The following is a 25097-nucleotide window of genomic DNA, read 5'->3' as shown; positions in this document are numbered from 1 at the left end:
GCCCCCCCGGGGCATGCACGGACATGTCTGCTGTCAGGGACAGCAGACATGTTGAAACTGTCACCGCGTCTATAGACGCGGTGACAGTTTAAATCCATGACGTACATTTACGCCATGTGTCGGGAAGTGCTTCCCGACCATGACGTAAATGTACGTCAAATGTCGGGAAGGGGTTAAAGAATATGTATGCTCATTAAAACCAAGTAATGTTCTGCATTCAAGTGGCAATCAGTGCAACCTTGTCTTGTAGTGCCATAGTAGTCTCGTATTGTAAACAATATTTAGAATGCTTTATGGGCAGAGCAGAAAATGTTATAGAAGTAAGAATGTAACTGAAAATGGGAAGTACATAGCTGGAGTGCAGACATTATCGTGTATTGTGGCTGGGAACTTCCGCAAACAAAAATAACTATGGACCAGATGCATCAATCCTAATAAAGTGTCAAAGTGCAGAGTCATAATTTACCAGCCAATCTTAACAGCTTCTAACTGCCATTTTTCAAACCCAGCCTGTAACATAACTTTAGCTTTACAAAGGCTCCAGAGTGAAACGTCGACCAACACCCTATGTTTAAAGATGTCTGAATAAACTATTGGATTTCTACTTGTAAACTGCATATTTAATGAGATGCAAATTCCTGGCAAAAAATCGCGATAAAGTGCGATATAGTGCGATTTTTAGTCTTGAAAATGTGCGATTTTCAGACATGTGCGATGTGTGAAAAAAAAAACTGACGTGGGGTCCCCCCTCCCGAGCATAACCAGCCCCGGGCTCAAAGAGCCGGTCCTAGTTTCATAAAATCACGGGGCAAGACAAATAGGGTTCCCCAGGATTTTATAAAACCAGCACCAGGCTCAAGGGCCGGTCCTGGTTCCCAAAATACGGGGGACAAAATGAGTAGGGGTCCCCCCGTATTTCTAGAACCAGCACCGGGCCCAACCAGCCAGAAGGGTAATACCACAGCCGGGGGGAGACTTTTTATACAAGTCCCCCCGGTCAAAGCATTCAGCCCTCTGACCGGTCAGCATGGGCAGGGGTCCTGGGGAAGTGGGAACCCCCCCAAAGAAGGGGTCCCCCTCTCCAGGGACTTGGAGAACCACAAGTCCCAGCATGCAGGGCAATAAAGGGCCCACTGAGACCGACCCTTGAGCCTGGTGCTGGTTTTATAAAATCCGGGGGATCCCTATTTGTTTTGCCCCATGATTTTATGAAACCAGGACCGGCTCTTTGAGGGGGGACCAGGGCCGTTTCTAGACAATTTAGCTCCCAGGGCAAAGGAATAAAAATGCGCCCCCCCCCCCAAAAAAAAAAGTTAACATGACATAGAAGAAAGTCCGCGCGCCGTAGGGGGCGTGGTTTATTTTTCAAATGGGCGTGGCTTAATATAAGGGCGTGGTCTAGCAGGAAAACAATTACCTTACAACTCACCTTTGCAACCTGCATGTCCAGACATTGGTTACCACAGGAATTGTCATTGTACTCCCGCACTTTAGTTGGCGGGCTGAAGGCCACACAGTGACATAAAAATATAAAGGCCCACACAGTGACCTAGTACGCCTCACAGATCAAGGCCAAACAATGACAGGTTACTTGAATCATTATACACTATTTATCCATGACGCCGCACACCGTGATGACAATTACACATTGTCGCACACCGTGATGACAATTACACATTATGTCGCACACCGTGATGACAATTACACATTATGCCGCACACCATGATGACAATTACACATTATGATGCCCGTTACACCCCACACTGTGATGGCAATTACACAATACCCCCCACACCGTAATGCCTATTACACATTATGCCCCACAAGCCGCTGCCGCACAACTCATGCCGTTTACTAATATGCCCCCACAGTGCCACACATATGCCCCCACAGTGCCACACATATGCCCCCACAGTGCCACATATATATGCCCCCATAGTGCCAAATATGCCCCTAGTGCCAGATATGTCACCAGTGCCAGATATGCCCCCCAGTGCCACACATATGCCCCCACAGTGACACACATATGCCCCCACAGTGACACACATATGCCCATACAGTGCCAGATATGCCCCCACAATGCCACATATATATCCCCCACAGTGCCAAATATGCCCCTAGTGCCACAGATATGTCCCCAGTGCCACACATATGCCCCCACAGTGCCACAGATATGCCCCCAAAGTGCCACATATATGCCCCAAAAGTGCCACATATATGCCCCAAAAGTGCCACATATATGCCCCAAAAGTGCCACACATTCCCCCAAAGTGCCAGCAGCACAACTCACTCTCTCTCTGGGTCTCCCCCTCCAGTCCCCCGCCGCTGCATGCTGCTGCTGCTGCTGCTTTCGATGTGTCCCTGAGCCGGCAGCCATTCATACCTCGCGGGCTGGCTCCTGATTGGCTGCCAGCCCGCGAGGTCCTCTGATTGGCTGCCAGCCCAATGACACAGTGAGCGAGGGGAAGGAGAGACGCGCTGCGCTCCCCTCCCCTGGGGCTCACCTGTGCGCCTGGTTGTTGCGGGGGGGGGGGGCGGGGGGACGGGACGGGACGGGACTTGGAGGAGGCAGCGGCGGCGGTGGGGTAGAGGACTTGGAGGCAGCGGCGTTGTGGGGAGCTGAGAGCTCAGCTGCGGGCCGGGCGCCCCGGCTGTGTAACAGAGGTGGACAAGCCGTGCGGCGCTCCGGGCTGCTGCACGGCTTGTCCGCCTGTAGAAACGGCCCTGGGGGGGACGAATTCGTTTCGGCACAACTTGCCTTCCTCCAGACTGACTCCTAGTCAGTCTGGAGGAAGGCAAGTCCTTCCTCCAGACTGACTCCTAGTCAGTCTGGAGGAAGGCAAGTTGTGCCGAAACGAATTCGTCGACTGCTAACATTGCCACACAGCTGTCTACAGCCTGCATATGGATGGGTGAATATATCAAGTGTCCCATTATTCCAAAAAACGCTGTTATTTGACTGTTGTCACGCTGGTGGCTATAAATCCAATAAAACAAAGAATTTTTTTCTTCATTTGAAAAGGAGTGCTGCCCTATTTGTACCCTGGTGGTTACACAGTTTTCCGATATATATATATATATATATAGTGTCCAAGCCTGCCGGCACTCAGCGTAGTTAACAACAGTCCCCGGTGCCCAAAGAAGGCTAATACATACACTCCAAAGGAAATGATGGCACTCGAGAGGCAAATAATGCAAAATCAACAAAATCAACATAGATTGTCAAGCTTTCGGGGACTTAAACCCCTTCTTCAGGACAAACACCTACAGGCTGTAGGTGTTTGTCCTGAAGAAGGGGTTTAAGTCCCCGAAAGCTTGACAATCTATGTTGATTTTGCATTATTTGCCTCTCGAGTGCCATCATTTCCTTTGGAGTGTATATATATATATATATATATATATATATATATCCACAAAAAGCCTGCACTCGCACAGTTAAAGTCTTGGCAACAATGGGGTGTTCTTTAAGGACCACAGGCGTACCTGTGTCCATACATAAACCAAAAAAAACACCAATAGGCAGGAAAGAACACTCGCCACCAAAAAACAACTGAAACTGCTCCTAGTTGTTTTCAAATGAAATAAAGATTCAACAAAAATATAACCTGTTTCACAGATCCATTATCCTCCAACGCTTCGGTCATCCACAGTGACCTTTGTCAAGGAATGAAAAAAAGGGGTCAGCAATGATGCAGCGATATCCAGAGACAACGGGACCAATTCCCAGGAGAAGGGAAGACTGCGTATATTCACTACACCCGATCATGAATATGTAATGATCGGGTGAAGTGAATATATGAATATCTAATGAGCGGCTCGTCTCCGGCCCCCTGCTGGCTGGTCTGTGTAAAAATGAATAAAAATAGCACATGAATAAAAATAGCATGCCCCTCCTCAGAATAAAATTCCAGATTGTTTGACACCAATTGTAAAACACAAAACACTTTATTTTAAAAGTTCACATTCCACTTCACCATAAAAAGATAGCGATTGCTACTCAGTGAATCATGGCGAAAAAAACCTTGAAATGTATTCGCCATCTGGTCATTGAATAGGGTGATTCACCGTTTTAGTCAGAAATTCGCCTTACAGCACAAAATCGCCATAAAAACCTGGCGAATCAGCCTCATTGAATACCGCTCAGAGTGTTTAATATCTTGTTGGTGGGAATCCATTACTGCTAGTCGACACCTGTGTTGATTACCCCAAACTGGACCATTGGTGACTTACATATACATCTCAGTTCACCATGAGTGACAATCACCAATAGATTCCCTTGGGGTTAATCCGTGACACTGGTCGACACCCGTGTCAACTTTTATCAAGGATACCTTCTATCTGCTATAAAAAGCAGCAGCCCAGGAAGACATTAGGCAAATTACTGAGATATTATTTCAGAGTGAAAGGAATCATTTGTGATTTGCACCCTATAATTGTGTCAACTCCATGGAAACTTAAACCACCACACGACTATCACCTCTGTGCACCTCCACACAGGGAATTCAGCCAATAAGACACTAAAATATTTAAATTCAATATAAATACTACAAGTGTCGGCTACCCACTCCTGTACTCAAATATATTAAAACAGTCATAACTTTGTAATAAGGTATGAGCGCTAATTAAAGAAATAGATAAAAGAGAGGAAAGATTGCGAAAAGCACCTGTGGAAATAAAGGGGTTAATATAATGTATACAGCCCTTTACAGGCTAATGTAGCGAAGTCCGTAGGGCTGCACTTTCCCTACCTCTAACACAGACTGCCGGGGTGAACCGAAGGAGAAGATTGTCCAGAGCCGCTTGCAGAAATAAGCCGCTTGTCTTCTGCGCTGTCCGGGACTGTATGGTGACGTCACCCGGCATACAGCGATCGTTTCTCCGGCTTCTGTGCTTGATGGATTGGGGTAGTGGAGCGTGCAGGAGAGCGTGCCCACGGAGAACAGCCTCATTCAACGCGTTTCATGCTATGCAGCACTTTTTCAAGAATATCCATAGGCTGTGCTTGTCAGTCTTTTATTCAAAAGAACTTTTTTTTATTTTTCGTTTTTTTATTTGAAAAACTTTATTAAAATGGAAGTTGACGGTCTGAATTGGCGGCAACCTCATGGGTAAAAACTCAGGAATAGAACATCATTCAGAGAAAATTTCTGTTGATGTTAAATAATTACTAAAAAATAGTAAAAATATTTTTTAAATAATTTTTAAATAATTTTTAAATAAAAGGTGCTTTTCAGAGTAAGATAAGAAAAGAAGGAAAAAGAAAAAATGTGAAATATATAAGTCTGCAGGTATGTTAATTGGTTATAGAAAGGCATTAAGTTCAAAATCTATGTTCATGCCTCTGGGAATTAAAGTTTGCAATTCATAGATCCACTTTGTTTCAATTTTCTTTAATTGTTTAATAAAATCGCCACCTCTCCAATGTGGGCTTACTTTTTTAATTCCAATGAATTTCAAACCTGTGGGATTTTTATTATGAACCTGTAGGAAGTGATTGGATACGCTGTGAGTAGTGAGTCCCCTTTTGATGTTATAGATGTGCTCACTGATTCTGATTTTCAATTGTCTTTTTGTTTGTCCTATATATTGTTGTCCGCAGGGACAGCACAGGAGATATATAATGCCTTCTGATTCGCAGGAGATATGGTCTCTAATTATATATTCTTTCTTTGTCACGTGGGATGTAAAGGTTTTAGTTGATTTAGTTGAAGTTTTGTGTTCATTTTTGCAAGCCTTGCAGTTTAAACAATAATGGAAACCATTGGATTGTTTAACAGGGTTAGCTGTGCTGGATTTTGTGAAGCTGGACACTAGTTCTTGTCGAAGGTTTCTAGCTTTTTTGTAAACTAGTTTTGGTTTTTCAGTTAGAAGGGGTTTCAAGTCTTCATCCAGCAGTAAAAGTGGCCAGTTTTTTTTGAGAATGGTTTCAAAAATCTGATGGTTACTATTAAATTGGGTAATGAATTCATAACTTTGTGTGGAGCCAGTGAGCCGCCGTTTTTTAAAACACATTGCGTATATGTTTTGTTTGTGTGTTTTTATATTTTGCTTTCTTAAATTGTGAAATAAAAGTTAATTTTTATTCGTGTGAGTTCTGTTAGGTGCACCACTTAAGGACATACTTTTCTTCTTGTGTTATATTAGTTATGTAAGTTGTCAGCGGGAGGGATCTCCGGCGCCAGGGCCAAGGCGGTCATTTGGTCCCCCCCGGTCAGGCACCAAATGACTGCCTTGGCCCGGGCGCCGGAAACCCTAGTTTCAGCCCTGATATATATACAGTATATATATATATTTATATATAATCCAACAGACATGCAGCACTCCAGCCTCTTAAATATAATTTCTTTTATTGTCAAACAAGCTGTGTAGTTTGACAATAAAATAAATTATATTTAACAGGCTGGAGTGCTGCACGTCTGTTGGATTGTTTAGCTGCATTTGCAATAATCCAATAATACAGGGTGACCGGAAATGTGCTACAGTGTATCCAATTCGGTAGTTTGGATACACTGTAGCACATTTCCGGTCACCCTGTATTATTGGATTCTTGATTGAATTGTGATGCTGACATCTGTAATTAAGTGGGATATTTGAAAACTATACCACTGAGCAAGTACTAACAAGAGCTCTGTCATTAGGTGTAATATCTTTGTCCACATTAATTCTTTGTTTACAATCAATTTGAGACACTACAAGAAGAGCAACTGCAGCTTTGTAAATCAAGTCGTCAAATGCCCCTGATGAAGTCATGTGGTTGACGAAACGCGTTGGGCCTGCTGTTGTATTGAACCACCACATATTTTGTCAATTGATTCCATTAAATGACCGTGTAAACTCTGTATCTTTTATGAGCCGTGTTGTTGGCTTTTATTAAATATTTTATAAATTGAGGAAAAATTGTGTACTCTCACTCTTAGCGCACTCTGTTCCTGCTCTGTATATATATATATGTATGTATCTTGAGACTGGGCTGCACACTTCAAAAATTCAGTTTGCAGAGTGCTAGGCTCACAAATGGTAACATACATGCAGTATTAGAAAGCCAGCAACATCCGCTTTAGCAAAAGTATCAAAAGTTTTTAATAGCATATTTAAAGTGCAATAAACAGACATAAAAACATCCGCAGGAAAGGGAGTATACTTAGCATAACAGCAAATGAGAATAGTTCACCCAGCCGATCCTGTAAGCAATCATACCGACAGCTGTTTAGGCGCTCAAAGATGCACCTTCATCGTGGGCATAGATTACTGACCTGTAGGGAGCTCAATATATACCAGCAATAACAAGCACATTGATCTTACTCTCCTGTCCACGCTGAAATCCCGCCGGCGGGAAAGCCAGCAAAACCGGATGTTGCTGGCTTTCTGATACTGCATATATATATATATATATATATATATATATATAACAAATGAAGCACTGAAGTCACTCTAAGATTTTTTTGCACTGCACGGCAGCAGCATTCAAATGAAGCAAAATACACAGATAAGGTGCAAATCGACGTTTCAAGTCAAACAGTCAAATCACTCAGTGCCACCACCACCCGTGCTGGCCCCCGGCGGGGAACTGATGACGTCACTGGCGCTCCTGCACCAGCGTGTCCTGACTCACCCAGGGGCGTGTGTCAATCATTGTGTCCTAGGTAACCAAAGTGACATGTAAATAAAAGAATGATGCGGAGAGTAAAACCACTGTCTATGAACACCATCTGTGTGTGTGGCAAGTGAAGGGGAAGAGCTGGCCACGGGGTGGATACAGTATTGTAAGAAGTTGAAAACAAATGAATAGTGGATGTAAGCGGTGTCACCAGGGGTCTGCGGGCGTCTACGCCGCAGTGTGTGACAGGTAATCAGTACTGAAGTGTGTGAGCATCCCGTCTTTAAGCGGCAATGTAGATGTACTAGTGTGCCGCTGGTCTGGGTGCTGAATGCTGACATGATGTGTTGCTATGTTCCGGCCCCGCTGAATGTAGTACTGATTATGTGCAGGCGTGTACGTGTGTTAGCTACTGGGTGAATACTGGTAACGTGTGGCTGGCAACCAATCAAAGTGGTGCCAGAATGTAGGTTGTTTGCAGTGTTAGGTGTGTGTGTGAATGACGTGTAGGTGAGAGGAGTGTACAGTGCACAGGTGGGAGTGTCAGATAGATACGGTGACTAGAGGGGGGGGATATGTGTTAGTGAGATATCTAATGCGTTACTATATGTTCTGTGTCCGTGTGTGTGCATGCTAAGTGCTTGTGCCGGGGGCAGGGGTGCAACACAAATGAGACAAAACAATGGAGGTTATTCTGGTTGGTGCGTAAATGTCCGAATTCTTACGGAGCGGTCCGCACGCCACGCTGTGCGGACATGGTACGAAGAAACGCCCACCGGACCTCCGCATACGGACGGACTCCCACTAGAAGAACAGGGCGTGTTTACGGACGACATCCAAACCTTGCGTGTGCGGTGGACACACACATATTCTGCACGGTCTTACAGCGTTTGCACGGTCTTACCGCGTCAGAATGGACGGGAACCTGCCCGTACGCACCGATGCGGTGTATTTTTCGCAAAACTCACCACTATTATCTGAACACCGAAATCGGTCACATGACCCACTTATGCAATTAGGCAACCTCATTAAAAAGTGTTTGTTTGGAATTGGAATCAATTAAATCCTAATAGATACTTAAACACATTACTACCACATTCATTACAGACATTAACCCTTACATCATGTAAAGTGCTATTTAAATTTATTCATTGTTACCTTTATCTAGGTTTTATGTATGCATATGATATCATAATTGCACGTCAAATGCAATATTCTACAATGTGCTAATTATTACTAACACATACTAAAGCAAACTTAACAACAGTTACAGTGTGTGTGTGTATTTTGTTGTTTGGATAATGTTATTTGCTCTACAATTATAGGTCATTTGTGTATTGCAAGGATGTGCACACTACAACAACATACATCTATATACAGTATTTACCTTTTGCAAGTCAAAACTATTGTAAACTATTTACACATAAACTGTTTAATGTTAAAAAAACACACAGACAACTTCTAACTGTCAACAACAATTATTTATTTGTACAAACTTTGGCACAAAAGCCAGAAATATAAAAAAAAAAAAAACATTTACAGCAGCAGGTCTGTGATATCTTGAAGGTCCGCTGCCAACAGCTGCAGGTGGTGCCTCATTCTAATGATGGCCCCACGGACACCCTCATTAACTTGGCTAGGGTAATCTGTGGGCATGATAAAGGAGGTACAAAATTACTATGGATATTCATGAATACATTTAACATAGTCATACATAAATCCACAACATTCAAGTTTACATATATATGTGTATATATATATATATATATATATATATATATATATATATATATATAGATAGATATATATGACACACACATACATACATACATACATGCATACATACCACATGAAAAGCCTGAATCCCAAACCACCCATGACTAAGCTGCTGCTGCTGCTGTTGTCCTTGGACATGAGAAGCATGTAATGAGCTCCACCAATCACAACTCATCAAAATCCTCTCAGTCTCTGTTCTCTGATGCAACGTGGCATGGGACTTAGGCCGTTATTCTGATCTGATTGCAGTACACATTTGTGCTCCAAATGGGCAAAACCATGTGCACTGTAGGTGGGGCAGATGCAACATGAGCAGAAAGAGTTAAATTTGGGTGGGGTGCATTGAAAGTGAAATCTAAATTGCAATGTAAAGATAATGCAGCCATTATTTACCCTGCACAGAAACAAAATAACTCACACAAATCTAACTCTCTCTGCAAATGTTACATCTGGGCCACCTGCAGTGCATACGGTTTGGTGCATTTTGTGGACGAATTTGTACTGCAATCAGATCTGAATAAGGGCCTTAGTCACCTCTCAGGAATGCACAGTACACTTGGGCAATCACGGATGGCTTGGCTGCTGATGTTCTGCTCCATAAATCATTGTCATATTGCCAGTTAGGTGAAGCTGCAGCACTAACCCACTCCCATGCACAAAAACATTATTAAGTCAAAAGCAATCATCAATTATGTTGGCAAAAATACATGCCAACCACAGGGGGTGCCTAGCTAGAGGAGGGCCCAGGGGCACTGACCACTTGTGACTCCATTATAAGGCACGCCTGTCCATACTCCATTAATGCCATACTTAATCTAGTTTTGACATATAAATCAACTATAAGCTCTAATCACCTATATGAGGCTATCCCTTTAATCCAGGATATAGATTAACTTCACAGGTTCTGTGACAGTTATAATCGAGGTGAAAGCCATCCACATAACCTGTGTCATTAAGATGTGTCCCAGATGAAAAGGATGACTTGGTCACCCTATCTAACTCCTAAGTGTGTCTGTTGTTAGCCACTTTTGTTTATTACTTAATACTATAGTAAAACACAATAGATTCAGCAGTGCTACATAACAAATAGTAGTCCCAAAAATTATTAATGATGCCTTATGTTTACCTACCACTTTCTGCCACCTGCACCACCTCGCAGGCCTCCTCCTCGGCCACCTCCTCCGCCACTTCCTCGGCCAACACCTCCTCCTCGGCCACCTCCTCCTCGGCCACCTCCTCCGCCACTTCCTCGGCCAACACCTCCTACTCGGCCAACACCTCCTCCTCGGCCAACACCTCCGCCACTTCCTCGGTCAACACCTCCTCCTCGGCCACCTCCTCCTCAGCCAACACCTCCTCGGCCACCTCCTCCCGGCCCTGCTCCTCCCGGCCCTGCTCCTCCTCGGCCTCCTCACGGGCCTGTCTTGCTCGTTCACGTGCTGGAAAATAAAAAATAAAAAAATGCAGAGTGTCAATTATGGCACATTTTTTTTGCATTCAGCATTCACAAAAAACAATGACATATTATACCCACATGACATCATGTGAAAGAGGAAGTAACACATATATAGTGAAGCCATTTTAAAAACAATAACAGCCATTTACCCACATTTACATAAATAATGTACTTAAATCATTCACTGGTAAATATGTTATTTTTGCTTTATTACTCACATCTTGCTATCTGCAGCCTTAAGCAGATCGGACCACCTGCGCTCCAACTGCGCCACGGACCTCCGCACCTGGGTCCGGGCGAAAATTCTTCTGCGGGCAGCTAGGTACGCCCGCCGCTTCTGTATATTTGTAATGAAGGGCCCAGCACGCCCCAGCCTGGTCTCCATTACAGAGACCAGGGCCCTCAGCTCTGCAGTACTGAAAGCCGCAGCACGCTGGGAGGTCGCCATTTTCCCAATGGGGCATCACAAACAATCATGTAGTGTAATTGGTTGGTAAGATTGTTATTTGGTAATAACTTTATTGTTCATTTTTACATGCACAGTGTGTATGCGCTACAATAATCGGCTACAACATCGCACCGCCAAGCAACGCTTGCTATAGCTTGGCATCGCATAGCTGTACTTCGCAATACTTACTGTATGCATTTATGTGTATGCGTACACTTATTAAAATAAACACATACACATACGTGCAGTTCAAATGAATCTAGCATCAAACCACTATTTATAGGCCTATCACATGTGTTGTGCATGACATCAGTGATGACTATTGCATGACTTGAGGGGTGGATTTCAAAATGGATTGGGTTACTTACATTTTTTGTACATTCACAACAATAGCACAGTACTAATGAACATTCACAGATAGCATTTATGATTTTATAACGTTGGAGGTGGCCATTATAGAAAATATTACAACATTTCACCTAAATTAGACTTTGAAGGTACGCCAGGTTTTGTAAAATCGAATTGCCGCTACTATGGGCGTGGCCTATGCGCCTCACAAACAGCACGGCGTACGCAGCCGTACGGAACGCTGCCGCAAAAAAACACAGGGTGGGGCTGAAGTACGCCACTGACAGAAATAGTATATAAAGGTGTGCTAGAACCACAAAATGGTGTTGCAAACATGACTGGCTCTCATTCTGAGGGAGAGCAAGACTTCCAGACCCTCATGGAACGCCTGGACTCCAGCACCTCCTATGTGCCCCTCCAACAACAGGCATTTGGAGGAGAGCAGGCAGCTGGGCCATCTTCTGCCTCAGCAGAATCATTGGGAACACAGCAGGTGGCTTCCCAAGATAGTAGCATGGCCAGCACTTCAGGTACAGCGACAGGTGGCCGTGGGCGTGGCCGTGGTCAAAAGAGCCCAACAGAGGATCCAGACACCAGGAACATGGCATTCGAACCGCAGGAGCTTGCCATTCTGGTACCCCGTGCAAGGGATTGGATAGAGTGTCCACAGGAGAAGCTGACACACACCAGGAAATGGAAGATTTGGGATGACATAACCGCGGAGATTAATGTGGTAGCTCCACAAGTTCGTGAGAGGGAGCATGTGAAGAAGAGGCAAGTTAAAGTGTGCTACATTTGTGCAGAAGTAGACCAGTAATGTTTGTATTATATGTTAGATGGAGTTGGTGAATGGTCGGTCACGTTGCTAGGAGCAACAGACATGATTGGCATGTCTCTTATTCTATATTTATTGGAGGCTGAGTGGAAATGTTTGTTCTAAGTGTTGTGTTTATAGTTTTACATAATGTAAGTTATGTAGAATGAAGCACACGTTGACATCGGTAGCAGATTACAATGCATGCTACATCAAACGTCAGGGGTGACATGTATTAATATGAGAACTTTGCATGCATGTGGCACGACTTCAAAACCAACCTGAAGAAGAAGCTGACCAAACGGCGGGACCACAGCCAAACCTCTGGGGCTGGCCCCATGCCAGCAAAACTGAAGCTCACCCCCCTGGAAGAGATGGCTGTTGGCTGCATAGCCATAGAGGAGATCCGGGGGGTGAGCAACATGGATAGCGAGGCCCCAGCGGAAGTCTTTGCTGCTTATGTAGAAGGTAATTGTTTGGCATGGCATAAGTAGTTTGTACTAATTTTCAAGGAATGTGTTGTAATTGTAATTTTCTCTTTCACCAGCATCCCCGCCGTTTGGTCATGCAAGTCTTCAGGAGGTGGAGGAGTCTGTGCCACCTGCCACCACTGCCAGACATGTGCAGCAGCAGCAGCCACCGGCCACACAGGATGTGGCCGGTTGGGTGGAGATGTGTGGGCAGATTCACCAGCAGGGAGAGATAGCATCAGAGCGGCTGCGTAGGACGGAGGAGGTCATGATGGGTCTTGTCAGCACCCAGCAGTCCGTAGCTGCCAGCCTGCGGGTGCTGGCAGATCAATCCTGCCGGATGAATGACCTCCTCCAAGACCTAGTTACCAGCAATCGGGCCCTATTGGCAGCCGTCTCTGGTGCTTTCCCACCACCAGCACTCCCTGCTGGCAGAAGGGGAAGAGCATCAACCCCTTCGCCATCATCTGGCCGAGGAGCTGCTGCTGCACGTGGCAAGGGCCCTTCCAAGGCCAAAAAGCCCCGCACATGAACTTGTGTCCACATTAATCTCCACCCTTATGTCTTCCCAAATCTTTCATTTTGCTGTGTGTGTGTCAGCCTCCTGTGTGCAAACCAATCCCCTGCACAGGGTACCCACATTTGCCCTCGGTTCAAATGCTGTGTTTGGTTCCTCTGTTGGCCTTTTTTGGCTGCCATTACTGTCTGCTGTACTTGAAGTGTTGGTGCTATACTTTTGTTGTGAAGCCACCTGATTTGTTCCTAATGATTCTGCTGTGGCTATGTATGTAAAAAATACATTTGTTAATTTTTTTTTTTTTTTATACATTCCTGGTATGGTACCTTTAATTTGTTGCATGTGTCAAAAAACATGCTTTTTCAATTTTGTGTTTGACCTTAGTCTAATAAATTTATATTTTTATCCCCAAATGTGTGGTTTTATTGGTAAATGTACAAGTGTCATGTATATTTATATTAGTGATAAGAAGTTCTGTCCATTGCTTGCAGTGTAAATGTGTGTCAAAAATGCAGCATATATTTGTGTGTTTAGTAATGGTCCATTTAAGCTGCAATGGTTCCAATTGAAGCAATGACAAGAGTGTAATTAATGAGTAATGAGTAAAGGAGTGGATTGTTTTGTGTTCAGCTGACATTGGTTGAGGTGCGCCCGTACTGATTATGCGTTCCGAATGCCTAGCGCATGACCGAGTGGTGTCCGCAAAGCAATACTTGCTTATGAAGACCGCATATTTCCTGCCTTTTTGTTCGTGTGCATTCGGTGTGCTGTCCGAATGTACGCGTACCAGAATTAGTGCACTCCCTCGTGTACGCCCATGTTTACGCCTAGTTTAGCCCACTTGTAGTTCCAAATGACGCCCATAATACGCCCATATCTCCAGAGTGAATGCGGTGCACATTTCTGTACGGTATTAGTGAGAACAAGTTCGGAGACCTTGAGTGGCACATGAGCATAGCGTTGCCCACGCATGCGCTGACGGCTAAAAAACGCCATCGAAAGAGTTCGGGAAAGTACGCATCGACCAGAATAAGGCCCATTGTATGAAGCATAGAACAATGTGAGTACAAGAGAAACATGAGGTTGGCAACATCGCAAAAACAAAATTGCAAAAAAATATCTAAATAAACAAGTCAAATTGGGGTACGAACTGGGTATGTAATAAGGCACGGAGGCCCCCCAATCTCTTATGGTATGGGTGATGACAGATAACTGGTATCTGGTTGCTGAGGTGCCACTTAGGGTCGCCTAGCGGTATCTATGATCTGCTGCGATGTATTACAAAGTCCAATGTCTGGCGAAACTGTGTCTGGCTGCTGAACACAGAGCAACCAAGGCCTTCAAACTTCAGTGGGTAACTCTACACAGATGTACCTGCTAATGTCCAAATGGACTGGCTAAGGACATACTGTGGGGAGCAGGGATGGAGTTTTAGAGAAAACAGGACATGGGCAATATTTCATTCAGTCCGTTCAGTTGTACAGTGTCCAAAGAGTGTATCCATTTGGATTCCAGTTTTGAGAGGGCTTTGCCTCTGTCACCCCCTCTGGGGTTGGGTGGGATGTGATCGATCATCTTGTAGTGGATGCTAGGCAGGCTGTGTTTGTGGGCTTTCCAATGCCTCGCAACCGGTTGGTCTGAGCCTTTAGTGCCCAGTGCGGCTCGGATGCTAGATTTATGTAAGGCGATCCGTTCCTGAAATTGCCTGATCGTTTTTACAACATACAAGTTGCCACAGGGGCACTTGATATAGTACACCACATATGTACTGCTGCAAGTCAGGGGGTGTTAATGGGTATGCGTGCTCCAGTCCTAGGGTGTAGAAAAAAGTCTCCAGTTTCCAACCCACCACAAGTCACGCATTTACCAGTTATCTGTCATAACCAGGTATCTGACAGATACCAGTTATCTGTCATCACCCATACCATTAGAGATTGGGGGGCCTCCGTGCCTTATTACATACCCAGTTCGTACCCCAATTTGACTTGTTTATTTAGATATTTTTTTGCGATGTTGCCAACCTCATGTATCTCTTGTACTCACATTGTTTTATGCTTCATACATTGTTTTGTCTCATTTGTGTTGCACCCCTGCCCCCGGCACAAGCACTTAGCATGCACACACACGGACACAGAACATATAGTCACGCATTAGATAGCTCACTAACACATATCCCCCCCTCTAGTCACCGTATCTATCTGACACTCCCACCTGTGCACTGTATACTCCTCTCACCTACACGTCATTCACACACACACCTAACACTGCACACAACCTACATTCTGGCACCACTTTGATTGGTTGCCAGCCACACGTTACCAGTATTCACCCAGTAGCTAACACACGTACACGCCTGCACATAATCAGTACTACATTCAGCGGGGCCGGAACATAGCACCACATCATGTCAGCATTCAGCACCCAGACCAGCGGCACACTAGTACATCTACATTGCCGCTTAGAGACGGGATGCTCACACACTTCAGTACTGATTACCTGTCACACACTGAGGCGTAGACGCCCGCAGACCCCTGGTGACACCGCTTACATCCACTATTCATTTGATTTCAACTTCTTACAATACTGTATCCACCCCGTGGCCAGCTCTTCCCCTTCACTTGCCACACACACAGATGGTGTTCATACACAGTGGTTTTACTCTCCGCATCATTCTTTTATTTACATGTCACTTTGGTTACCTAGGACACGGTGATTGACACACGCCCAAGGGTGAGTCAGGACGCGCTGGTGCAGTAGCGCCAGTGACGTCATCAGTTCCCTGCCGGGGGCCAGCACGGGTGGTGGTGGCACTGAGTGATTTGACTTCTATATACTGTATGTAAGTACGTTTCACTTGTCATGTCTTGATAAAGGGCTACCCGCCCGAAACGTCGATTTGCACCTTATCTGTGTATTTTGCTTCATTTGAATGCTGCCGACGTGCAGTGCAAAAAATCTTAGCGTGACTTCAGTGCTTCATTTGTTGTACATTTCCCTCGCAGGACAGAAGTGCACCGAAGTCTCTGCCAGATTTATCTGTTTGAGTGCCTGGACTCACACCCTGTATATATTTTATACAAGTTTTGGCTTTAATACACATTTGACCACTTTATAAGTCTTCCAGTGCCGCCTGAGTAAAGAATCCAGCTGGTGGGAGGCACTCAAAAAAATCTAATATTTAAGGCCAATATAGAGAAAACATGTGTATTAGCGCTGAGTGCTTTCGGGTCTCCCCACGTCTTCAGGGCACGTTTGCATAGGAGAAAAAATGTGCCCTGAGGGGGGGGGAGCCCAAAAGCACTCTGCGCTAATACACATTTTCTCTATATTGGCCATTTTTTTGAGTGCCTCCCACCAGCTGGATTCTTTACTCAGGCGGCACTTGGAGACTTATAAAGTGGTCAAATGTGTATTAAAGGCAAAACTTCAACGTTTCAGGGAAAGTCTCCCCTTCATCAGGAAACTCTCCCCGAAACATTGAAGTTTTGGCTTTAATACACATTTGACCACTTTCGAGTGCCGTCTGATTATTGCAGTCTATTATTGGGCCACCTGACCCTTGGGAGGGCACTGGAGCTGACAAATCCCTGTGGGGGTGGCAGGAGTGCCGGAGGCTGTGCTAACTTATATATATATATATATGTGTATATATATATATATATATATATATATATATATATATATATATATATATATAATTGTGCAAAAACGCTGGCACTCAACTCCAGAAGGAAACTTTTTGCCCGGTGCCTTCAGTATAAGTACAGGCAATGCTGTCCCATGTAGATAATAGGAGAAGACTGCGTCACTCGGGACTGGTTCAATAACAAACAACTCATAGCCAGACAATGGTTAAGTTGACGTTTCAGCCCTCAGGCTTTTATCAAAACAGCTTACATTAAGCTGTAAGCTGTTTTGATAAAAGCCTGAGGGCTGAAACGTCAACTTAACCATTGTCTGGCTATGAGTTGTTTGTTATTGAACCAGTCCCGAGTGACGCAGTCTTCTCCTATTATATATATATATATATATATATATATATATATATATATATATATTTATTAGAAAAGAAAAAGGAGGCGCACCATAGTGTAGCATATACAGTTTTAAAAGATAAATTCTTTACTAAAAACAAATGAACACTCACATAAATGCATGTGTTATAATCAAATAACACAATTACGCATGGGTTCAAAATATCAGCAGATACAGCATGCAAGATGCGGCGCACTGCACTCGTCAGCCTGGTTTCCTGGACCCCGCCGCGTCACCACGTCACGGCCTGCGTCCTCCAGCTCCGCCAAACGCGTTTCGTCCTACGGGACTTCGTCAGTGGGTGTGTCCAGACATGGACTCCGTGCATATTTATAGCAGATCTAATTGGTGATTACATTGAATCATTACTAACAGACTTGCTCAGTGGGAATGCCGTACTCCTAGATTCCCCTTTCTTTCATCTAATTTCACGTGCTCAATTCCTTTAAAAGAGAAATATTTTAGACTTGAATTTTGACATCAAAAATGTCGTGCAACACTTGAATTCACGTCTTTATTCAAGATACTTCTTTTGTGTTCCAATACCCGCAGTTTTAAGTTTTTCTTTGTCTTACCGACATATTTTGCCCCACATTGGCATTCTATCATGTATATAACACTGCAGGTCTGGCCGTGTTGGCAGTGCTCCGGTGCCTCCTGAGAGTATGGATGATAGGCGACAAGAAAGCAGTGGCACTTGGAGGATTCAATGGCTGCAAAGTAATTTATCCCAAATACATGGTGCAATAAAAGGAACCGACGTTTTGGGGTGCGTGACCCCCGTTTTCAAGGTGCAGAACAAGTTCACTTGTATAAGTGGTGACATGGTGACATGCAGGGTGCAGGGCACTGTATAGGTGGTGACATACATGGTGCAGGGGACTGTATAGGTGGTGACACACAAGGTGCAGGGGACTATAGGGGTGACACACAGGGTGCAGGGGACTGTAGGGGGGTGACACACAGGGTGCAGGGGACCGTAGCAGGGGTGACACGAAGGTGGGGCTGTATAGATAGAGACACACAGGGTGCAGGGGACTGTATAGGTGGTGACACACAGGGTGCAGGGGACTGTAGGGGGTGTGACACACAGGTTGCAGGGGACTGTAGGGGGTGTGATACACAGGTTGCAGGGGACTGTAGGGGGGGTGACACACAGGGTGCATTGCACTGTAGGAGGGACACACACACACAGGGTGCAGGGGACTGTAGTGACACACAGGGTGCAGAGGACTGTAGGGGGTGACACACATGGTTTGTGGGGGTATGTGACACACAGGCAACTGTGATTTTTTTAGTCTAATTCCATGTTTAACTCCTGCACCCGGCGTTACCAACAGTCCTCTGCACACTACATGTTGCTGCCCTCCACTACAGTCTCTGCACCCTGTGTGTCACCCCCTTATGCCCCCTTTTCCCTGTGTGTTGCCCCAATATAGTCCCATATTTAATTAGAATCCCAACTAAATCCCAATCCCAGTAAAAATGTGAGGACAAAAGCATAAAAAAATTGGAATTTATATGTTTTTCATGGTTTTTTTTAAGTCAACAAAGTAGTTTGACCTAAGTTAAAGTATAAACATTTCTGTTCAGTAAATAATTTTTTTTTTTTGCATTTTGCACAAAACAGTGATCTTATATGAACATTTTCATTAAGCATTTTTTTAAAAATCTAATGTTTATTCTACACATGATCTGACATTTCAGAAACCACTCTTCCACTCAAACTCCAAAAAGCAATGAAATTCCGATCATTAAAGCTAGCGCCTTAACCCTTTCAGTGGTGGGTTTTTTTTAGGGAGCGCTCCCCACTGGGTATGTTTTTTCTGGGGGGCACTCCCTAAAAAAAACCACCACTGTGTCTTCGGGTCCCGACGGCGGCGCTGATCTTTATAAATAGCCGCTGCCCGGCCCTGCCCCCGGAAGCCCGGCTATGTGCAGTGTGACGTTACAGCAGGGCTTGACAAATTTTTAAAAAAATTTTGGAGCCAGGATAAAAATGTAGGAGCCAGAAAAAAAGTAACACCATAATGCCTATTACACATGTCACATACCCATTTACACATACCCACATGCCACAATGCCCATTACACATTATGCCACACACCGAAAAACCTTTTGCATACTATACCACACACAATAATGCCCATTACATATACCACACACACACACCCTAATGCCCATTACATATAATACCACACAACAAAGACCCATAAGCAGATGGCCCCGGAGTGGGTTATAATGTACAATACAACAGCCAGCATAGTGGCAGTCCGGTGCAGAAGTCTCCCGGCTGCCACTGTATCATAGCAGGTCAGCAGTGCGCCTATTTCAAAACTCAAGCACGGAGCTGCTGTGGTAGCTCCCGATTAGCTCATGAGCTGCCTTGACTTATGTAATAAGCGCGCTGTGGACCTGCTCTGATGCAGCAGCAGCCAGGAGAGTTGTGCGCCATTCTGCCGGGCTGCCACCATGCTGGCTGTTATATTGAACATAATAACCCACCGCGGCCCCATCTGTTCAGGTGTCTGATATAATGGGCACCCGAGGCTGCTGTAAGTGCTGATAAGATAGCCAGCCTCAGGGTACCGCTGCTTACGCAGAGGCTGCTGCCAGCTCCCTACCTTTCCCTGTCCATCTCCTGGCAGCCCGGAGAGTTGTGCACTGCTCTGCCGGCTGCTGCCGCGCTGGCTCTTACCGTATATCTAACAGTATAACCCACAGCAGGGGCCCGCTGCTGTAAAGCCACCACTCTGCCGGGGGTTCTGCTTCCTGGCAAATTTGGTCGCCAGGAAGCAGAATCTGGTCGCCATGGCGACCTGCCCCCCGGGTTTTGTCGAGCCCTGTGTTACAAGATCACGCTGCACACAGCAGGGGGCAGGGAGGCAAGGCCAGGCAGCAGGAGCCGGGCAGCCGCCGAAGCTGAGTGTGGCGCTGATCTCAGTGCTCAGCGGCACTGCCTAGCAAGGGGGAGCGCAGGCAGTGGCACTCCCCCAAATTTTCCAGGTTTGCCAGTCTGCGCACTGGAGCTGCAGATTACATCTGTAGGGAAATAAATGTGTATGTTTTAAATGTATCAAAAATGTATCTTGCATGTTTGAGCTAGTGAATACTTTTGCTACAATGAAAGAATAATAATATCATTTTTATAGTCTACTTGCAGCGCTTCATTTTTCCTCAAAAACTTGTTGCCATTATCAACACTGTAATGACTGCAATATCTAATATCCAAAAACGTAATGCAGAGCCAGAGGCTGTATCTTTCTTTGCAAAACAATACAACAAAAGCTGCAACCAGGCTTCACATATAACACAGCACGTAGCCACCACACTCTCACAAAGTGAAGTTAACACATACTGTATAAGTGAACGGGTAAACACATATAACAACCCAGCCCCACCCCTACACATCCACATCCTAAGTGCTGCTGCCTACCGTGAGTCCCCCCAGCAGTCCAGCACAGCGTCAGTCCCCGGACCCCCGGCCATGTGCGCTGCGGGAGGGCTGCTCATCTCCAGGCTCCCCGGGGCGGTGCTTTCGGATTCCCGGATCACAGCTGGAGGAAGCAGGGCTGGCACACCCTCACTGCAGCGGCAGCGTCTGTCTGTACCACCGTCCACCACCTCCGCCCTGTGATGCGGGGAATCCCCGGCAGGCGGCAAGGACAGGGCAGTGTCATGTGAGTAGTTAGTGTAGGCAGTGTTAGTGTAGTGGGGAAGTTGATGTCACCTGCTGCCGCATACCATTCTAACGCTGGCTGTGGGAGTATACGTGCTGCTGCTGCGGTGCCGGTGTTACCAGTCCCTGCTGCTGGGCACGTACGAGTTTACTGTACGTAGCTGTCTCTCTCTCTAATGCAGGCATTCCCAACCACGGTCCTCAAGGCACACCAACAGTGCAGGTTTTAGTGATATCCAGGCTTGAGCACAGGTGACTTAATTAGTATCTTAGTGATTCTGATTAAACCATCTGTGCTGAAGCCTGGATATCCCTAAAACCTGCACTGTTGGTGTGCCTTGAGGACTGCGATTGGGAATGCCTGCTCTAATAGTTGGTGGCTCACCGCAGGCAGACCTTTCTCCCATGTGTGTGTTATACATACATGTGCTGCTGCCACCTCTGTCACACGTGGTATGGTCTCTGTTTCCTAAAGTTACACGGAATGGGAAAGTTCTGGGACGGGGACGTGACGTGGCCGCCAGTCACTGCCAGGCTGTGTGCGGACAGGGTGGCGACAGCTGCTAAGGGGAACAGTGGCACATGGTTAGGCAGATGTGTGTAGTGCATATGCTGTTCACTTAGGGCAGGATGTATTAAAATACATCGCCGCCCCCCCACCGCGATGCTGCCGCATATGTACTAACATATGCGGCTGGCATCGCGGTGCGGTGACGGAGGCCCCCCGCGATACCTGTACACTGGTGTGCGGGGGGTCTCCGTCACCTCCCTGCCGCCTGGTTCTCCCCTCACGCCGGGGACAGCTAAGCATGCTGTCCCTGGCGCTTCCTCCTCCCCCCTGCAGCCGGAAGGATGTCCGGCTGCTTCACTAGGGGGAGGCAGGGCTTACCTTCCGGGGTCCAGGAGGACCCTTCAGGAAGGTAAGCCAGAGGGGGGTCGGCGAGGCGGCGGGTTCTATAGGGTATCGCCACCCAAAGGTGGCGATACCCTTCAGTGCGGTATCATTTTTGATACATTGGAAAATGCGGTAAAACCAGGGTTTTACCGCATTTTCCATTTCATACATCTCGCCCTTAATGCTAGATCACTGGTCGGATGATGCCTTTTCAAATGTATTACCTGCGCACCTAACGTGCGCTAGGGACAGCCAGTCTCGGCACGGCTGTCTCCTTCAATCCCCACAGCAACTAGTGGTGCAGGGCATTGTATTAACAGCCTCCTAGGCGTTAAGTCGCCCTGGCCGGTTTTCCGGCCCAGGGCTAGCGTTGTCCAATTGCAGGGACAATGCTAGCCCTGCTGCTGGCTCTGGGCTGCGCACAAAATCTTGCACATGCCCAGTGAGCTGGTCGGGCAGGCAAAGATAGAGCATCAGTCTGAACTTATGCGCTGGCTTCAGAAGGAGACATCACCGGAGGGGACGGTTTGCTTTCCCCTGCTTTGGTGGACAAGATGTTAATAGATCTTTTGGTGTCCCTTCCTGCTTCACCTCATTAGTGAGGAGAAGCTGGAAGTATTATATGGGCTCGATAAGCCCTGCTATAATACATGTGCCTCATTATGAGATCAGGTTGGGTAACAAAGTGTATGAATAAAGGGGGCCATTCTGGTTGCCAGCCAGCCGACCATCAAATGATTTCTGAAGCGTTCGCAAATCTAGGTCACTCACTGGTGGCCTTGGTACAGGAACAGGGTGGGCATCTGGGAAGGCCCAGCGTTTTTATGGTGAGGCCCATAAAACGCTAGGCTTGACCCTGCCCGCCGCCACCCACCTGCACTGCACCGTGCGAACGGGCTGGTGACTATACAAGTTGCCACGTCCGTTCGCAAACTACACCTGCACATGTGCATAAATGCACAGTAGCAAGCATCGCTCCCCTGTGCGAACGCCCAGGGGAGCGTGAAGATCGGAATGACCATCAAATTGTAGAAGTATATTGAATACCTCCCAACAGGAGGGACAAAATGTTTTGATCCTGGACTTCCCTCTTCATTTATTATTGCCATCACCTGTCGGGGTATGGGTCATTGGTTCAACCCATATTATGTCGACATGGCTTAGGTGGCCATATGAAATAAGTCGACATGGCTAATGTCAACAATTGGAAGTTCAACAGTCAAAAGGTTGACATAAGTTTTTCAAGAGTTTTTTTTTCCCGAATGTCGACATGCAAACTGTCAAAGTGTGCCCCATCCCCTCGTGCTTCCTCGCTATTTCAGCACACTATTTTATTCTCCCACCATGCCTTATTGGATGGTAGGGCATAAAATACCACCTGTAGACTCAAAAAACTTGAACTCATGTTACCCTTTTGACTGTGGACCTTCCAATTGTCGACATAACGTTTGTGTTGATCTTTTAACCTTAGCCATGTTGACCTATTTCATGTGTCGACCTTCAGCGGATTACTCCACAAAATAGTGCAACCTTATTCATGTTACACAGCACAGTAGTGTGTGGTGTGTGCTGATCTGTCTCCTGTGCTGCTGCACCACTCCACCTCACTCCCCTGCCTGGGGAGGTATACAGGAGGAGGCAGAGTCCGCCACTTACAGTAGCAGCACACACACGCACTGTATAACACACACTACCATACATGTGCAGGAGAGGAGACAAAGCGGCGTGCCCTACAGTTGGTACCCAGGTAGCCGTTCAATGTGGTGACACTCTGCCGGGCCCCACAAGTATTCAACAAGCCCAGTGGCACCAGAGCAAGCGTGTTTAGTGCTGAATATTTAAGTGTATTAAAGTTATGAAGTATTACAGGCATGGTGAAACACAAGCATAGCACTTTAGGGCATAGAGACTGGGTGCCGGACGGGTTCCCGACAGTCGGGATCCCGACAATCATTTACCCGACGTTGGGATCCCGACTGTCAAAACGTCGACAGCCGGGTGCCCGACGGCCACCCGCTATTTTCCCTCGTGGGGGTCCACGACCCCCATAGAGGGAGAATAGAATAGGTGGCTCACGTAGCGAGCCACCGTGCCCGCAGCATGGCGAGCGCAGTGAGCCCGCAAGGGGCTTTTTTGCACTCGCCATGCTGTCTGACTCTGGCCAGTCGGGATCCTGACGTCGGGATAATGACTGTCGGGATCCCGACTGTAGGAGTCCCATACCACACCCATAGAGACTTGTACATCCCTCTCAGTGTTCCAACACAGACGGGCCTTATCATCATTACATTAATGCATTTTCAACTAATATGTTCAATTGTAATTTTTAATTAATTAAGCATATAGCATTATATATCCTCAATATATCCTGGTTACATTTTCCCCCCAATAATTTACACAGTCCCTGTAAAAAAGGATGCTCTTTACCAAAAGCATATATTTTTTTAGGAACTTGGGTGTGAGATTGTAAGCTTGTGCGGAAGAGGGATCTTTTCAAATCCCTACCTGCTGTCTCCCCACTAGCTCATTGCCTATTCCTCTGCACCCAGATCCTACATTTCCAAACGCTAAGCTGCTGCTGCTCACAGACTAAAGGGGTCGTTCTGGTTGACTCACTATGCTGCAAATTCGCACTGATAGCTTATTTTGGCTTACTGCGCATGTGCCAAACTGTTCGGTCCATAAAACTTGCAGCTGTTCGCACAATAAAACGCTTGCAAGTGCACAACGAAAGTAAGGCATGGTGTGGGTGTCTTCTTGAGCGCAGCTACGGAACAGTACAAAAATGGGCATGAAACGGGGGCATAAACAGGAGGTGTACACAAAAAGAAGAGTGTGGTATTTTTGCAAACATTTAGCCCAGGGGGCTAAAGGACTTTTTCACACCCACGCTACTTCACTATCCAGGCCACCACTGGTTGCCTTTAGTAACCAGGTGGCAAGCAGAGTGAGCCACTGTGCCCGAAGTGTGGTGCGCAAAGCGAGCCTGTGAGCCTGCGAGGGTCCGTTTGGGTCCCTTGTTCTGACCTCACTCCTCTCTTCACCCCTCTCCTCCCCTGTCA

The 25097-nt window shown here is 46.1% G+C and overlaps 1 protein-coding gene across 4 annotated transcripts in view; it reads right to left on the bottom strand.

Moving 5' to 3' along the window:
* Positions 1-21207, bottom strand: part of LOC146065159 (NACHT, LRR and PYD domains-containing protein 3-like) — an 85031-nt gene extending 63824 nt beyond the window's left edge. For 2 of the 4 annotated variants that reach the window (XM_083179023.1, XM_083179024.1), the window contains exon 1: positions 20898-21207. In XM_083179023.1, the coding sequence (XP_083035149.1) occupies positions 20898-20974 (77 nt within the window). In that variant the 5' untranslated portion in view covers positions 20975-21207. Of the gene's footprint in view, positions 1-17573; positions 19754-20897 lie in introns of those variants that run through there. The other 2 variants (XM_083179025.1, XM_083179026.1) reach the window with 2 other exon arrangements.
* Between the last annotated feature and the right edge of the window lie 3890 nt (positions 21208-25097).

Source organism: Crinia signifera, chromosome 1, assembly GCF_055691185.1.
Source record: "Crinia signifera chromosome 1, ASM5569118v1, whole genome shotgun sequence".
Lineage (NCBI taxonomy): Eukaryota > Metazoa > Chordata > Amphibia > Anura > Myobatrachidae > Crinia > Crinia signifera.
Note: the sequence above shows the minus strand (reverse complement) of the source record. Positions and strands in the feature narration are given on the sequence as shown.